This window comes from Sebastes fasciatus, chromosome 4 (assembly GCF_043250625.1).
Source record: "Sebastes fasciatus isolate fSebFas1 chromosome 4, fSebFas1.pri, whole genome shotgun sequence".
NCBI lineage: Eukaryota > Metazoa > Chordata > Actinopteri > Perciformes > Sebastidae > Sebastes > Sebastes fasciatus.
In genome coordinates this window covers 29108100-29126012 of record NC_133798.1, presented here as the reverse complement: position 1 = coordinate 29126012, position 17913 = coordinate 29108100, and the positions used below count along the sequence as shown (strand labels likewise).

Below are 17913 nucleotides of genomic sequence, written 5' to 3'. Positions count from 1 at the left end.
GAAACAAAAGCACCGCCAGTTTCTGCTTCATGAGACACTTTAATTTTCCAGTTGAAGCTTTAATCTCATTTCTAATGATGAATTACAGTGAACAGATGATGTGAAATAAAATCTCTTTAACACTTTACATGAATAAACAAATCAATGTTTGAACCTGCTTTTCAAATACACAGAAACTTCACATTAAAGATATAATCAATAATCTTGCTCTCTGAAGCTCTGTACGCCGCTGTTTCCTGTTAAAGGCAGTGGTGTTGGTCATCATCATCATCATCATCACCTTCACCATCACCACCATCATCATCATCATCATCACCATCACCATCACCATCATCATCATCATCATCATCATCATCATCTATTTCTGTTGTCCTACAGTCACAGAGACCTTCACTGGTAAAACCTTCAGTGGGAGATAATCCAGATTGTAGATGTATGGAAACATCCTCTCAGTGAAAGTGTGTGTGAAGGTGTGTATGTGTGTGTTAGTATCAGGATCAGAGAACGATAGCTTTCTTTTGTTCCAGTCCAGATTCACTCTGATCCTCTGGGGCTTCTTCTGCACTACGAGAACAGTGAATGGACCTGGTGGATAGACTGCTCTGTATTCACCATTATAGAACCATATTCTCCATAATCCAGACCGTATGTATCCCTTCCTCTGGACAGACTCTGCTAACACACCCAGTCCCCAGCCTCTACAGTCTCCAACCTGGACGTCCCAACTGTGAGTCCCTGAGTTAAAGCCCTCAGAGCCCAGGACAGAGAGGTAGTAATCAATCCTCTCTGGATTATCAGGAAGCTGCTGTCTCTCTCCTTGTCTCACACTGGTCAGATCTTCAGACAGGATGAGTACTGGATGAGCAGTGTTTGGGTCCAGAATCACAGGAGTGTAGGAGACCATGTCCTTCATCTTGTTCCAGATGTTGAAGGTCAGGTTGCCCAGGTGTTTGGCCTGGTCTATCAGAGCTCCTGAGAGCAGCTGTGGATCCTCCAGCAGGGGGCGCTGCTGGACTCTTTCCACTGCAGCCTTGTAGTTGAGCAGGAATGAGACGTCTTCAGCTCTCAGCTCGTCCTCTGTGGCTCTGACTGTGTCTGAAAGAGCTGCTATCTCTCTGCTCACAGCCTCCATCTTCTCCTTCATCATCTGACTCTTCTGCTCCTCTTCCTCCCTCAGTGCAGCCATCCTGGCCTCCTCTTCCTCTTCTAGAAACTGGTGAAGCTTCTTAAACTGCTCCTTAATCTGCCTCTCTGTGTGTCGGGCCTGGACCTTCATGTGTTCTGCTGTTTGATCAAACTTCACTTGAACTTCTTCCAAAACCTTTAACTTCTTCTTTAAGGAATCCAGAGTTTCCTGAAGTTCCTTCTTGTGTTGTCGTGCAGCTTCATCGATGGGTCTGAATCTGTGGTTGGTGTGTTTTTCTGAATCTCTGCAGACGAGACACACCGGCTGCTGATGGTCCAGACAGAAGAGTTTGAGGTTCTCAGAGTGCAGACTGCAGAGAGCCTCTGAAGATCTCTGATCTCTCTCCTGTAAGAAACTCTCACACAGGTTCTTTAAAGCCAAGTTAGGAGGTATGAAGTCCTTTGAATGTCTTTTCTTACAAAGTGGACACTCTTGGACGGGTTTCTCTGTCCACCAGCTCTGCAGACAGACTTTACAGAAGCTGTGGCTACATGACAGGATGACAGGATCTTTAAAGATGTCGTGGCAGACAGAACAGCAGAGATCGTCCTCTAATCTGGAAGCCATTTAGTCTCTGAGTGAAGCTGAAAACACAGCAGGCAGACGGCTCAGCCACTCCCTGTTCCCTGAAAGTTACTTTGAGTCTTTGTTCTTGTAAAACGCTGGTTCAGTTTGTGGATTCAGCAGCTGGTTGAAGTGGTAGTATTCCAGTATTCCCTCCTGTAGATGTCCTCTCTCAGTGGAAGTGGTGGTTTTGGTCTGACGGTGAATCTTATCGTCCGTCTCTCAGTGTGTGTGTGTGTGTGTGTGTGTGTGTGTGTGTGTCGTCTCAGTGAGGCAGAATAACAACCTGTTTCCTGGTTTGTCTCATGTATATTAAATGAAGCCCTTTGACCTCGTGGAGTTCTGACTCATGCTCAGTGTGACTGGAGCTGTGATGTTGGAGGGTTACAGCAGAGGGTGCTAGAAATAAAGGGATGGTTCCCACTCAGGTGCTCTTTGGGTGGACTCGGACTGACTGAACATTTTGGGTATGATTCCTATTTTTCAAATACTATGGTCTTTTATTAAAGATCTTTAAATAATTGCAGAGTTGTAATTCTCACCCATAAAGTAGGCTAGTATGACACCCTGCCTTTATTTGACACAACATGCTTTTGTATTAACCCTCTGAGACCCGACCAACTTTACTGTCTTTCAGTTTTAAAGCTAGAGTGAAGATCCTGGTATCATATGAAACTATAAAACCTAATGAATCCATCGGTACCAACCATGTCATACTAGCTTGTCATGAAGGAGGATAAATAACGCTCCAAACTTACGCTAAAGTTTGGCGAGGAAAAACTGTCATGTCCATTTTCAAAGGTGTCCCTTGACCTCTGATCTCCAGATGTGTGAATTAAAATGGGTTCTATGGGTACCCACGAGTCTCCCCTTTACAGACATGCCCACTTTATGATAATCACATGCAGTTTGGGGCAAGTCACACAATCAATTTAGCACACTGACAGCTGTTGTTGCCTGTTGGGCTGCAGTTTGCCATGTTATGATTTTAGCTTTTTTTATGCTAAATGCAGTACCTATGAGGGTTTCTGGACAATATCTGTCATTGTTTTGTGTTGTTAATTGATTTAAAATAATAAATATATACATACATTTGCATAAAGCGGCATATTTGCTCACTCCCATGTTGATAAGAGTATTAAATACTTGACAAATCTCCCTTTAAGGTACATTTTGAACAGATAAAAAACTTGCCATTAATCGCGATTAAACATTTTAATTGATTGACAGCTCTAATATATATACTGTATTCACATACATACATACTGTATAACATAACACTGGGAGTTGGGTAATTTTCAATAAGGAGTACTTTTAGTTTTGATACTCTCAAGTACATTTTGATACAAATACTTATGTAGCCTACTTGAATGGAGCACTTTTACTTGTAATGGACTATATTTATACTGTGGTATTACTACTTTTACTTGGGTAAAATATCTCACAAGAGTTATTGTAAACAAGTCTCGGTAAAAGAAAAGTTACACACTGTGGTCTTATTCAACTGATACTGGATTTATTGGTTTAAATGGTGAGATGAGCGAGAGCAGGCCAGAGCCAATCACAGTGAAGCAACCAGAGCAGGAAACTACCAACTACACTGGATCCATACTGGTGTTTTAACGGGTAAAACAACACTGTAGTTCTGCATAGATCAGTGATGTCACAGCAGGTGTTGAACTTAAAGGTGCACCGTGGAGTTTTGTAGTAAACAAATGTTTACGTTTAGTGTTATCACCAAAACACTGGAGTGCATTTCCTTTGTGCAGATTTAAAGTATTTTAAATCCTGCATGTTTACTAGCTTCTTCTTCCCTGCCTTTTTTGGTGCATTGCTGCATATCTTGGCGTGTAACGGCCACCTGTAGATCAGCACGAGATAAAGAAAACATGGACCCACAGCTCCATGAGAAGGTTTAAAACTCCACAGGGAAATTTAAAGTTGTTTAAATTACTTTACTCCCTCAAATTATCACCTTCCCTCCGTTTGTCATCCACACTCTTTCATACTTTGATTTTAATCTTCAGGCTTGAAATCATACCAGATATAATGTTAACTCAAGGTGGACTTACTAGCTTCTTCCAGGAGCTTTCAACCACATCTCAGTGAATGGATTGTGCTCAGTTGTCATGACGTGTTTGAAGGCTTTGGAAAAAAGCTAGGAAGTGAACAGTTACAACATTTCAAAGTACAAATGATCGTTTATGATTTTATATTGTTTTGTCTGCAACTTTTTATGCTACCATTTGTTAAATACAGGTTAATGAGAAATATTGATTTGGGGGAAGACATTATGCAAATTACTAAATTTAGTCGACAATTTCTCAAAAAAGTCTATATTTCTGATTTTCATACTAAATATATTGATAATCCAGGGTTAAAACACCTGCTGTGATACCACTGATTGTAACTTTAAGAGTGGACTTAACCTTTAAAACGTACAGTTTCCTGCTCAGGTCACACATCCGATTTATTGTGTTAGATTCTGTAAAAAACAGAGAAACAAAAACTTCTTTCTTTACAAGAGAAAACGCAGCCACCCAGCCAAAAATAATATTTATATCTCTATGTGCTGTAAATGAGTGAATAATATTCTTTTAAACTATGTATGTTTGGAAAGCAAGAAGACTGATCTGCAGTCAGTGTTTAGCCCCTCCTTTATCGTTTTATTGAGAACATTTAAATAACATCAGAGCTAAATGTGGTACAGTTGGATGCCGGTGGGTTGGATGAAGGTTTGGACGCAGACACACACACACAGCTTCCTGTTTCCTCCTCTCGTTATTTACACTGAAGGTGCGACTGCGACAGCGGCGGCGGCAGCAGGGGATCAGAAGTTGATGGCTTTGCCGAAGGAGGCGGCCAGGTTTGCTTCTCTGAAGGCCTCCGACACCGTCTGCAGGAGGAGGAGGAGGATGGACAGAAGGTGGATGAAGAGAGGAAAGGAAAGGATGAAGCAACGGAAGAGTTTGAGATTTAATTTCAGTCTGGTTGTGTTTTAACTGTTAATATTTAAATTTTTGTCTGAACCGCAGAGGGCCAGCCCTACAAACGCAAAAGTCTGAGTGATGAAGACACACTATTGGTCGGCCGAGTGTTGGAGTTTCCTCATTGGCCGTTGCTCTTTCAAAGTGAAAAGGCGGGGAACAGTCCTTTATGCAAATGAGCCCGTCCGGCGCGACGCGTCCGGCTCACGAAACCAAGCTGTGAAACTAGGCAATCTAGTTCTAAAATGAAACCAGATTCAGCAATAGCATCGCCTCTCTCTTAAAATGTTTTCAGAAGTAGATTTTGGTGGATTGTTTGAACGGAATAACAGAAGGTTTACGAGCAGCGAGCAGAAAACCAGGGACCAATCAGGTGCATTCAACGAGAGGGCACGTCACCGCTTGAACAGCCAGTTGAGCGGAGCAGCGTGTCCTCTAGTGTCCTCCCCGGACCTGGTGGACATGTACTGCTGGATTTAACATTACAGACATGACCAACGACTATTAGTGGAACAATTTAGCCACAAATTCACAGACTGACTGTACACGGTCCAGACGTATACTCGGTTTGGAGCCAGTCTTGATTTACCACTTTTCAGCAGAATATGAGCCTTTATGTGCCGCTCCCCTACTTATTACAGTCCTGCAAGAGCCGCAGATACCAGATTACTTTCTTATGTCTGTCGAGATGTAATGAGAATTTCAACAAATATAACAAAAAAAGCTTTTTAAGAAGATTACCAACCCTAGCTTTAAGAGCCTCTTCTACTCTCTGTGTCAGTGTGCAGCATTTCTTTCTGTGTGTGTGTGTGTGTGTGTGTGTGTGTGTGTGTGTGTGTGTGTGTGTGTTGCAGTGGGACATACAGGATGGGCGTGGCAGACTCTGGCGATGTCCTCACAGGAAGCGCCGTACTCCATGGCCAAAGCAGCTTCATTGATCATCTCTCCTGCCCCCTGCAGGGAAACAACATGTTAATGGAACCGTCTGAATCTCTCTTCTCAAGAACACATTTTATTTTGAAGAACACATTTCATAGCAGTGCGTCTCCAGTGATGTTTATAGGTCAGCCCAACACTTTTATCCACAGTGAAACATGTCAGAAGATGTTAAAAGGATTGCCAGAAAAGCTAAATCAAGTTATAGTGATTATATTGCTAACATGCTACCAGTTTGCACATTATACTAACATGCTAGCAGGGCAAACGCAGTACTAATTTAGCCTGTTAGCTAACTGTGTTCATTTAATGTTACACCAACCCGCTAAATGTCAGCATGTTGCTGTGCTAGCTGTGAGCATGTTAGGACGCTAAACATTCTTACATTAACAACCAATAATGTTTAAGATGCACGTTAAGACAAGTTAACATGCTAACATTTAGCTCAAAGTGAAGCTATGAGACGTCCTAAAGGGGCCACCGTACAGAGGATAAACCCTTGATTGATTTAATTAACATGACTTTTCCTCTAGCGCCACCTTCAGTACAAACATGTTCAAACCTACTAGTGCTAAGAAACTAAGAACAGAACGTCGTCTTTCTGATTTGTTTCCAGGTGTGTAATGAGCGTTATATTTGTTGCACATTTTGACACGTCAAAGCAGGAAAACAGGTGTTTTAATTCATAGCATTAATGAAGGCTCTGTTCCATTTAGGTGGCAAGTTCAGGGTTTGATGTTGTGCATGTTGCCTCAGTGTTCACAAGCATGAGTTCTGCCCTGAAACTTAGCTCCACGCTGTTAGCAACATGTGCTGAGTTTAACACGGAGCTGGAAAACCCGCCTGCAGGTTCCCGGTCAACAGTAACGGAGAGAGAGAGAGCGAGAGCGAGAGCGAGAGCGAGAGCGAGAGCGAGAGCGAGAGAGAGAGAGTTAGTTGTGTTTAAGGCTGCATTCACACCAAATCAGGTGTTGCGACGAAATACAGTCCTCCCATTCATTTGAATGTGGGTAGTGCGTTTAGGCAACCCGACGTCACACTGTGGTGGTCAATTACGTAACCGGCGATCCGAACTGCACAACCCAGTCGTGATGAAACAAAGACATAAATGGCCGTGTAGTTGCTTGGCGTGAAATGGGCCATTTAAGTGACACTCCCACAACGCCGCACAACCCTGATTTGGAGTGAAACCTAATGCATATTTATATATTTTTTATTATTCTGTACATTTAGTATTTTCATTTTCACATCATAAGAGCTGCTTTTCAGTTTTATAACGTGTTGTGGCCTGTTGCTTTCTGGGAAAGTGTTTGAAATGTTCCAAACCGAGACTTCTGTTTACCGTTACACCTCTACACGGGACGGAGCCGTCGTTAATGTTAGTAGCTCCACCTGTGCTTTTCCTGCTGCTTATTTGGCTGGTTGATGGTTTTCAAGGAATCACACACAGGTGATTTCACTTTGACTGATTTAGACCGCTTCATGGTCTCACTCTTGTTGCACCTTCATCATCATTACTACATGGAGTTTAACTTGAGATGACAGCTGGTCCTCTGTTAGTGATTACATTATATTCACAGTTGGTCATGTGAGTGATGTTTGGGGTGAAAGCTCTTACAGTTCCGACGATGTGAGCTCCCAGCATCCTGTCCGTCTCCTTGTGGCTCAGGATCTTCACCATGCCGTCAGTGTCGGCGTTGGTCTTGGCTCGGCTGTTGGCTGCGAAGGGGAACTTGCCGACTTTGTACGGGACGCCCTGAGGAGGAGGAGGAGGAAGAGGAGGAGAGGACTGTAAAAACACTGCTGGACTATCGGCACCGAAAAACCACACAAAGATTCATTTATCAGTTATTATAGGCCTCATCCACATGTGTTTTTGTCTGTTTTAGTTTGGACTGTCTGTCATCGTTTCTGTGCTTCATATTGTAATTATTCTTTGGTTTCTATCATTGTTCGATGTTTTATTTGTGTGTGAAGCACTTTGTAACGGTGTGTTTTAAAAAGTGCTTAAAAATAAAGCATTACTTACTAACTTATCCTAACAGCTTTAAATATTGTCCAATTCTGCTTGTGATGAAGCTGCAGAGGATATGAAAAAAATTGGATATGTTGTGTACAGTGTTGTTTGGAGACGCCTCCTGTATTTTACACATTGGTTTTATCTCATTTGCAGGTAGCTGTATTATTCTCCTCCTCTGGCTGCTTCTACAATGTGCACGTTTTCCATATATATCTAAATGAATCACCATCACCCTTCTCTTCATCATCAATCTCCCGACTCTCACCTCCTCTTTGAGCTGCTCCTCTGTCTTGCCCACCCAGGCCACCTCGGGGTGTGTGTAGATGACGGAGGGAACACAGTTGTAGTCGATGTGCACAGCGCCGCCGGCCATGCCCTCCACGCAGATGATGCCCTCGTCCTCGGCCTTGTGGGCCAACATCGGCCCAGCGATCACATCACCGATGGCATGAATGCTGAGGGGGGGAGGACCAAAGTTTCAGGAGTTTGTCACACTTCAGCAGCTTCTATTCAGCTCATTATTAATTATTACATCCGTCAAGGAGGTTATGTTTTCTGGTTGGTTTGTTTATTTGTCAGCAGGATAACGGAAAAACTACTGGCCCCATTTCATTCTTTTGAAACTTGACAGAAGGGTGTAGCATGGACAAAGGAAGAACCCATTAAACCCCCCTTCAGCTAGTGTTACTTCCTGTTTTTGGTTAAAGTTCTTCCTCAAACAGAAAATGGGGGCATGGTTAATAATAGTCTGACGTAATGCATCACCATAGCAGCCAGATTGCCCTGTTTTTCAACCCAGTTTAGATGAAACAAGTTTAGATGAATTAACTGTTTATCAGACCCCAAAATAATTTTTCAATGTAAAAGCATGAGGATGCTCCGTTTTAGATAATCAATAAGCTGTAAAAGGGTTGTCTCATCACTCCGTCTCTCACAGATGACAGTTAGTTCAGACAGACAGCGTGACATCAGACAGCGTGAGCTCGGTGGTACCTGGGTACTTTGGTCTGGAAGCGGTTGTTGACGGGGATGCGGCCCCGGTTGTCCAGCTCGATGCCGACAGAATCCAGACCTAGGTTCTGGGTGAAAGGTCGTCTGCCGATACAGACCAGCAGCACGTCGCACGTCAGGGTCTCGTTCTTCCCTCCGGCCGCCGCCTCCACCCTGAAACACAAACACGTCAGCATGCAGGCTTGCAGATGGCTGCTGTGATTTAAAATAAATCCAGACCGGATGTGAAGATTCAGCGGTGTGTTACTCACGCCACATCGATCTTGCCGTCGGGCCTCTTGGTGGCGCCCATGACTTTGGTGCCGAGCTTGAACTTGAGTCCCTGCTTCTGCAGGATGCGCTGGAAGGTCTTGGACATCTCCATGTCGATGCCCATGCCGCCCACATGACCCAGGAACTCCACCGCTGTGACTTTAGAGCCCAGACGCTGCCAAACTGACCCCTGCAGGACGGGAGAACAAACTTACAGACCAGCGTTGCCAGCATGGGCTACTTTTTGAGTGATAATTTGGGATACTTTTTGCACCATTTGGACGGTTTTCCACCAATGGGAAGTTCAGCTATACTCCCAATAAGGGGCCGTTCACATGACAAGTTTTTTGCACCCTAAAATACATTGTTGTTAATGTAGACGCACGGAAGAAGCTCTCAAACGCAAGAGTGACACGAGCGTTCCCAAGCGCCTATTTTTCAAGCGCCCCAAGATACAAATTGTTCAACTTTGGGAACGCAGCAACGTGCATCGTATGTCATGTGACGAGGAATAACCAATCACAGCCGGAAGATATCTTTTCTTTCTTCCGTAAATATCATTCTACGGTAAATATGGAGGAGAAGTTAATCATTTTAGTGCAGGACTACCCAGAGCTTTATGATCAGTCTCACAGACTATTTTACTGGCTTCAATCTTTCTGTCCGAGGACGCCACAACATCCGGTCAGCCAGACTGACACAGAGAAATGGAGCAGTATGTGAGGGATTTATGTTGCTGAAAATCGATTTCTTTGATTTGACTGTGTTTAGTTTAGTCAGTGAGGCTTCCTGCTAAATTACCGCAACTTCATCGTCATCGCAGCACGCCCGTTTTGGTTGCCTAGTAACGGCATGTGCAACAGGAGCGCAACCTCCAAAGCACCTCTGATAAAAGGATGAAAGAAACTGTCATTTCAGTTTAAAGTAAAAGTTTATGTCTGTTCCTATGAGTCTCTAAGATACTTTTATTTTTCCTTATTGTAGCCATGGTTAAAAAAAGCAGGCTACTTTGGGGCGGGTTCTAGGCTCTGATTGGACTTCTTTTTGTCAGGCAACACTGAACCAGACTGAATAGATGCTGACCAGCTCGACTCCGATGACTCCGGCTCCGATCACAATCATCTCCTCTGGAACTTTGTTCAGGGACAGAGCTCCTGTTGACGACACCACGGTGTCCTCATCAATCTATAAGGAAAAGAGAAAAACAGGTTTAAACATGCGTTTCTGGCACTGATTGAACATAATGATAATAGTGGAGAATATATGTTATTATTTCTAAAAGAGCGGGATCATGGTGCAGCTGCAGGAAAAAAAAAAAATAGTTCTTTGCAAAAATTAAACGAAATACAAAAATTAAATAAAATGTTCAAATTATTTAAGTTTACAACAAGAAAAATGTAAAGTTACAAGCTAAAAATGGATGCAAAAATGCAATGAAATGCATGAAATCATAAATGATCAATATGTGATCAAGTGGCCTCCTATCTCTCTGATATTGTGGTAGGTAGGTAAGGTTGTTTGTTTTGGGCTTGTTTCTATAGACTTGGTTGCTTGTTTCTCTAGCAAGATCTGGCAAAATGTCTCCCAGCACCCACCACTTCTAATTTTATATTTAATCCTTCTCCTGTTTGTTGGAATATTAATATTTTTACAATCACCACTTCAGATCATTGATTGAAATTCAAGCAGCTGGTAAGGATTGAGACGGAGCCGTACCTGGATCCCTGGGAAGGGCGTGACCTCAGAGCCGGTGGCGATGAGAATGTTTTTGGTGTTGATGACCTGCTCGCTGCCGTCTGCTGCTACGGCCGTCACCTGGTTCTTACCGGTCACCCTCCCGTAACCGTTGACATGGGTCACCTGAGGGGAGAGTAGATCAGTATTAATAAGATGTGAGTGAGCAACCATTAAAATCAAAGAGAGAGAGAGAGAGAAAGAGGCCTGACTTTGTTCTGTTTGAAAAGATGTGCGATTCCTCCGGTCAGCGCTTTGACCGCTCCGCTCTTCTGAGCCATCATCTTCTCCAGGTTCAACGAGAGGCCTGAAACTGAGAGACAAACTTCAATCAGCACTTTTATCCTGCTGAACTATTAATCAATAATTATCAATAAATTAGTTACTAATGCCGCCGACTGCCATCTAAGTTACTGTATTAATACACTAACTATCAGGATGTATATATATATATATACACACTATACATGTAGCAGCGTCATCACGCAGAAACCTACGTCAGGTCACATGGGAAAAGGTTTTAGAAGGACCAACGATTTGACGCTAAAACAAACATAATTTGACCAAAATGTGAATATTGGTATTTGAATACTTACAGAATACCACTGTGAAGATACAGAATGATATAAAAACCTGAAAACAAACAGTTAAATAATGGACCTAGTAAATACTTTAAAGTAAATGAATCTTTTAATTTAAAAGCTAAAATAATAAGCCATGTTCGGTGTGTTTGTGCATAATGGTTATTGGCTAATAATCACTTTACACTTTTTTAACTATAAAGGTACTTTGGCATAAATGTAGGCAAAATTTAAGAGGTAACAAATTAGATTATCAAATGTATGTTTAACACAATTAACAATTTTCCACTATTAAACTAAATTAAACTAATTTTAATGTTTGTTAATAAGATCAAACTACAGAGTTTTGTAAAAACAATAAATGATAATGATCATATCGTCAAGATACTTTCACTTAATAATACTGAATTAATTATGATTAAACCCTACAATGATTATAACAGCAGAGGAAAAACTAGTTTATTAATATAATAATATAATATAATATTACTATTTTGATAACCAGTTAATTATTTTAGATAATTCATCAAACAAAACTGCCAACTATTCTCTGGCTTCAGCCACTCAAATGTCATATTACATTATAAACTGAATATCTTTGGGTTTTGGACTTTGGTTAGACAAAACAAGACGTTTGAATATATTTTATAGATGGATGTTGATGTTGTCAACCTGAAAGGCTCATCAGTGATTGAACAGACCCACTGAGCTGCACAAAACATCCATTTAAAGTCCAGTCAGTGACGAGGTTTCTTACTTTCGATGCCTCTGCTTTCAAAGTCCTTGCCGTGAGCCAAGTGGTACAAGTAGGAGTTGTTCAGCAGAGCCTGCAGACACAAAACAAAGTTGCTTTTATGCTTTTATATAGACTTTTTCGTCTGCTGCTGTTTAACCATTTGATGAATCCTACAGACTGCAGACATGCAGCTCAAACCACAGGTGGAGCATCATGATCAGGAAGAGAACCAGTTTATTACCTTGGAGGGGATGCAGCCGACGTTCAGACATGTCCCACCCAGCGTGATATTTTTCTCAACGCACACCGTCTGTCAAAGGAAAACAGCAGAGATGTCAACATTTGTATGTTTTTCTTCCCTTCAAAAGGAAACCTGCAGTATTCACTATAAATGAAATAAATAAAGAGTGAATAAAAGAGATTAACACCAGATGTCAAACTGCCCATGTTAAAGACCTTTACACACTGGGGGGGGGGGGGGGGGCATGACGAATAAACACAAAAAAGTGAAATACTCACCTGTAAATAATTTGCATCAAAACTATTCGTACAGGCAGAGATGCAAATTTGCAACAGCTGCAACACTTGTTCAATAAAAGGTTTGAATATATTGGTGCAGGCAGAAGACCAACTACCAGGATCCTACTGACCCAGAGCAGCATCTAGCAGACTGTCTGTTGTATAAACTGCTTTAAGCTATTTTAGTTTCATTTTAGTAAAATGACTTAGTGAATTTGCCTCTGGTAAACAGTGTACTGTATATATCTAGGGCTTTTATTGTGAAAGGTAAGAACAGACGTAGTGGATCTGGCCTGCGCTGCCTTTGTCAAGGTTGAAAGTAGTAATAAAGTTTGCCATCTTGGTTTTGACAACAGAGCCGCCGTGTTGTTGTACACTATAGTGTACGTATTGAAAATGTCCATTCCGCACAACGTGATTGGTTGATGCTTTTATTCGCAGAGTGAAAACTCAGAAAAATTGTTCGCAGAAGAAAAACGGTGGAGCTTTTTCGCCACATAATATTTGAGTTCTGTGTGAAAGGATTCATGACAAAAACAACAGTTCAAAAAAATATAAATAATAAATAAATAAAAATAAATGAAAATTTATTGCAGACTGTCTGTTAAGATGGAAAATAATTAGTTTAACTCAGAAACAAAGATCAAACTTCTGCTGTAATTGTTGTTTCAGCTCAGTGAGTGTGCACAATTATACATCCTGCAGTCTGCAGACTTTATCTGAAGTACATCCAGGATGAAATATACAAATGCTAGTGAGTTCACAGTTTATAACGACATCATTTATCTAATAAATTAGTTTCCAACGGCCACGAAGCACATTTGACAATTGTCAAGCAAACACAAAGACATTTCACAGTATCTGATTTATAGGATTTCTACATCAATGTGCTGACATCATCTTATTCTGTTTCTGTTGGAGGGCGGGACGCTTACCTTGAAGCCGAGCTGTGCGGCTTTGATGGCGGCGACGTAGCCGCCTGGCCCGGAGCCCACCACTGTGACGTCTGCATCGACTACAGAGAGGAGACACAGCGACTTTTATCACGAGTTCATAACAGCAGCTCGAAGACAGACACATATCCATTTATATCCATTTATATCCAGTGTACATTCATGATGTATCCATGATGTTTTCATTTTATTCCCCGTTAATTCCCATACATTTCTGTTAATTCCCCGGGAAAGTTTACATCTTGAATATTCATCGATGTTTGCAACCCTACTTTACATTACGTTTTCTTATTTGAGATACACCGATCCAACTTTTTCAGGCCGATACCGAGTACCGATCCGATACCGGTGTTTAATTAATAAGCTGTGTGGAAATGACTGGGATCATTCTGTTATGTATAAGGCAACATCAGGCCTGACTTAAACATCGCTTTCCTAACTTTATAAAACAAAAAGTGACCAACAAATACATAGATATAAATTTACTGAATTATTTATTATTAAAATAATAAATCGTACACCAGCAACTTGGCAAAAAAATCTTAAAAATTAACAGGAATTACAATTCAAACATAAAATTGAATTGAATAGATCGGCCCCATTGTCACCGTTATTCGATCCAACAGTTTGAGTCAGTGTTGGCCCGATGTCCGACCCAGTATCGGTGCATCCCTAAACTTATTTAGACTATAAATCCATTTAGATTACAGCATTATAATGATTATATATTGTTATTGTAAGCGATGATAAGCGTTTTCCTCCTGTGAAGAAAGGCAGAACATCTGTACACGACTAATACGACAGGTCTGAACCACTCATGTATTACGTTTGTTTGTATTCTGAATACGACAAAATTGGTTCTTTTAAATCTCTCTCCATCTGTTTTAACGAGCAGCTCTAACATGAAGTCCAACGTCTGCTATATGTGGAAACACACAACCATCGCACGTCTGGCTAAAGTTCATTAGAGAACATGCCATTAATTAATAAAGACAAGATGATAAGGTTTACAAGTTATCTTACTTGCTGCTTTGTCAGCGTAGGTTCTGACGGACAGCGTTGCAGCTCCGTGCAGTTTGCAGGGAAGGTGGTGGCTCCGCTGTGAGAGAAGAAAAAAGAAAAACCTTAACAAGACAGTCAAACACAAAACCATCCAATACAGGGTCACGATCCAAAACGTAAAACTGGACTAAATCCATGCAGCGTGTGAAAACATGTTTCTCCAAATACAATGCAACCATTTGTCTTTTAGAAAACACTGAATGCTTTATCTATCAGTGGCTTACTAAATGTTTAAAACAACATTTTAAGAGTAATTCAAACAATTTCAGAGACTAAAAGTAAGAAAGGAAAAGTAGTTAAACCAGTTCCACTTCTAATAAACAATAGGTCTTTGTTCCTGATCTGATTTTCACAAACCACAAGTATTCCTTTAAAGTATTTTCCAGGGGAACTCTCAGACTTCACAATAACCTGCTTGTTAATTGTTTTGTGCATTTCCTTCAATATAATTTCCTTGTTCAACCACTAAAGTGTGTAAAAACCACGTTGAAAAAAGGTTTTCGGAGAGATGCAAAGTCTGCCATAACACTGTCAGCATCACAGTTATTAAATTATGGAGGTAAAAATCTGATGTAAGATAAAACTTTATTCATCCAGAGGGGAATTGTTGTGCAGTACAAAGTGGTGAAGAGTGCAAATAAACAAAATATAAACCATAAATATTATTAATAAAAAGGTGCAAAAATCAAATGTACACAAAGCCAGAAATGTAAACAGGTGAACAGTTAAGTGTCATAAATACAGTAAACAGTAAGGTGCAAATTCAAAATACACACATGCCAAAAGCAAATGGTGAGGATCATAAAAATAATATATTTATTCGAACATATTCTGTAGTCAGGATGGAGCTAAAGTCAGATTTGCTGTATATGAAGGAAACAAGGAAGCAAATGTGTAAATTCAAGTTGTTTTCTTTAGTTTTGCACATACAGCATACATTTATTTTGAGGGGTCACAGTAACTAGAGCAGGTTTGAGGTTCAATGTTTTGCTTTGTTTAGCTCTGTAGATATAATAACTGCTATATCTACATTTATCCACAATTGCTGTTTTTAAATCTAATTTTAAAACTCACCAGTTCCTCTTAGCTTTCCCCTAAGGTTTCATAATTACTATGATTTGTTTAGTTGCTTTTAACTTATGTCAGGAAGTAATTTGTTTTTAATTGTATTCGTCCTATTGTGACGCTTTTAATTGCACGTTTCTTGTGTAAATTGTCTTAACATTGTGATTGTTTAACCCTTTGTGTGAAGCACCTTGAGATTTCGCTATATATTTGACTTCAGGACGTCTCTGACTACATACATGCTGAAAATCTAAAATTATTACTGTATTCATTTAGATATTTTCCAAAGTAAAAGTCCCTAGAAGTGTATGATTCAACTTTGTCCCGTGGTCTAGTTTTAAAAAAGTTAATAAAAATCGCAATAAATCATAATATTGAGACACAATACTAGTATCGTGATAGCATCGAATCAGGAGATAGGTGAATCGTAAACTTACCTGTTCCTCTTAGCTTTCTTGTGTAAATGGTCTTAACATTGTGATTGTTTTACCCTTTGTGTGAAGCACCTTGAGATTTGGCTGTATTTTAAAGTGTGCTATATAAATTAAATCCATTATCTCAGCTAGGACACATCCATCCAATATCCAAGCAGGCAGCGTACTTCAGGACCTCAGGTTAGCTAGCTCTACTACCAATTTTAAATCTCTTTTAAAAACCCATTTTTATAAGAAAAGGCTTTTTTAACTCCATAAGGCAACAGCTTGGTGCACCTTTTCCCACATCTTATATTGTCCTCTTTTGGCATTTGTGGTGTAACTTATTGTTTTGATACCACTGGTTAAAGGTTATAGTTTTCTCATTATTTGGTCTTTATGTTTTGTTCTTTTTTTGTGTTTTTATTTTGTCTGTATTTCATTGTATCTGTGTAAACACTTTGAAACTATGTTTAGAAAGGTGCTATACAAATAAAGATTATTATTATTATTATTTGTATTATTATTATTATTATTATTATATTATTGTGATTGTTTTACCCTTTGTGTGATGCACCTTGAGATTTCTCTGTATTTTAAAGAGTGCTATATAAATTAAATCCATTATTATTATTATTGCTAACTCTCAGATAGGACACATCCATCCAATAGCCAAGCAGGCTGCTAGATAGTTGGCACCCAAACATGTTTATATCTTTAAATATGTGATCTAGAGACGGTAATCATGAATATACCTCTAAAAACTGAAATATAATTAGGAATAATGTGTTATTTAGCTCGAGAAGCTGTGAGACGACACAGACATCAGTTGCTGAGCCTCTGACATAAGCTACACTTATGTGACTCACATGAGTGTAGCTACCTGAGCATGCTAACAAGGCTTGTAGGGAGAAAGCTGTCAAATGTAAAGTCAATTTACTAATTAAAATACATGAATACACCTTTAACCTGAGCATATTTTTCGTCATTCTATTAAAATAATGGATTTTTTTGTTCATTCTGCTCGTGCCGATTTAACACATGTAAGTTGTAAAATAAGACAATATATCAAATATATATCAAGTGACATATTTCTTAGACAAATAACCACAACAAGTCTAAATCGCATGTTTTTCCAGTGGAGTCTGGCGGTGCGGTTTCACCAGCTGTTAGCTGACCAGCTATCACTTATGTGACTAACATCAGTGTAGCCACCTTAGCATGCTAACAAGGTTTGTAGGGAGAAAACTGTCAACTATAAAGTCAATTTACTAATTAAGATACATAAATAAACCTTTAACCTGAGCATACAAATATCAAGTATCTGAAACTGTTTACAATCTGTAAAGGAAATAGCTGACATTCACTGATGTGTTTATGTTAACTTCACTGGGAAAACATTGAACAAAAGTCGTAATTTTATTAAAATATGGATTTTTTTTATCATTCTGCTCATGCCGATTTAACACATGGAAATTGGAAAAATAACACAATAAATCAAATACATATGATACGATATATTTCTTAGAGAAATAACCACAACAAGTCTAAATCACGTGTTTTTCCAGTGGAGTCTGGCGGTGCGGTTTCACCGGCTGTTAGCTGACCAGCTATCCGGGCCTCGGGACTTAAAGTCTGGACATACCAGCATCCCAGAGGACCAACAGTTAGTGGGACCAGGTAGAAGGCTCTCCAGACAACACATACTGGTTAGTAGATGAATAGAAACCCGTCCTTACCGTGGCCAGAGAGCGGTATAACTGCGTCCAGCTCTGCATGTTGTGTCTGTGTGTCACCGGATCTGTAACCTCCAGCAGGCCAAGCAGCCAAGGACTCCTCTCATTGCGCATGCGCACTACCAGTCCATAAAACACGCCTGTTAGAGTCGCCTCTT

General features: G+C 40.3%; 2 protein-coding genes across 3 annotated transcripts in view; both read right to left on the bottom strand.

Annotated features, from left to right (window-relative positions):
• dld (deltaD) overlaps positions 1-17913 on the bottom strand; it is a 25514-nt gene extending 7601 nt beyond the window's left edge. Inside the window, exons 1-14 of one of the 2 annotated variants that reach the window (XM_074633438.1) lie at positions 17759-17913; positions 14503-14578; positions 13462-13541; positions 12249-12317; positions 12029-12098; positions 10903-11003; positions 10673-10816; positions 10040-10141; positions 8956-9146; positions 8687-8857; positions 7959-8148; positions 7292-7429; positions 5602-5691; positions 3245-4646 (exon numbers count right to left, since the gene is read on the bottom strand). In XM_074633438.1, coding sequence (XP_074489539.1) covers positions 4581-4646; positions 5602-5691; positions 7292-7429; positions 7959-8148; positions 8687-8857; positions 8956-9146; positions 10040-10141; positions 10673-10816; positions 10903-11003; positions 12029-12098; positions 12249-12317; positions 13462-13541; positions 14503-14578; positions 17759-17869 — 1599 coding nt within the window. In that variant the 5' untranslated portion in view covers positions 17870-17913 and the 3' untranslated portion in view covers positions 3245-4580. Of the gene's footprint in view, positions 1-3244; positions 4647-5601; positions 5692-7291; positions 7430-7958; positions 8149-8686; positions 8858-8955; positions 9147-10039; positions 10142-10672; positions 10817-10902; positions 11004-12028; positions 12099-12248; positions 12318-13461; positions 13542-14502; positions 14579-17758 lie in introns of those variants that run through there. The other variant, XM_074633437.1, reaches the window with a different exon arrangement.
• LOC141766525 (nuclear factor 7, brain-like) lies at positions 20-2038 on the bottom strand. The gene has a single exon (XM_074633442.1). It carries the CDS (start codon positions 1751-1753, stop codon positions 359-361), a length of 1395 nt encoding a protein of 464 aa, XP_074489543.1. The 5' UTR covers positions 1754-2038; the 3' UTR covers positions 20-358.

Excerpts from the sequence above, each read along its gene's own strand:
- LOC141766525 (XM_074633442.1), bottom strand. The coding sequence starts at position 1,753 with ATGGCTTCCAGATTAGAGGACGATCTCTGCTGTTCTGTCTGCCACGAC.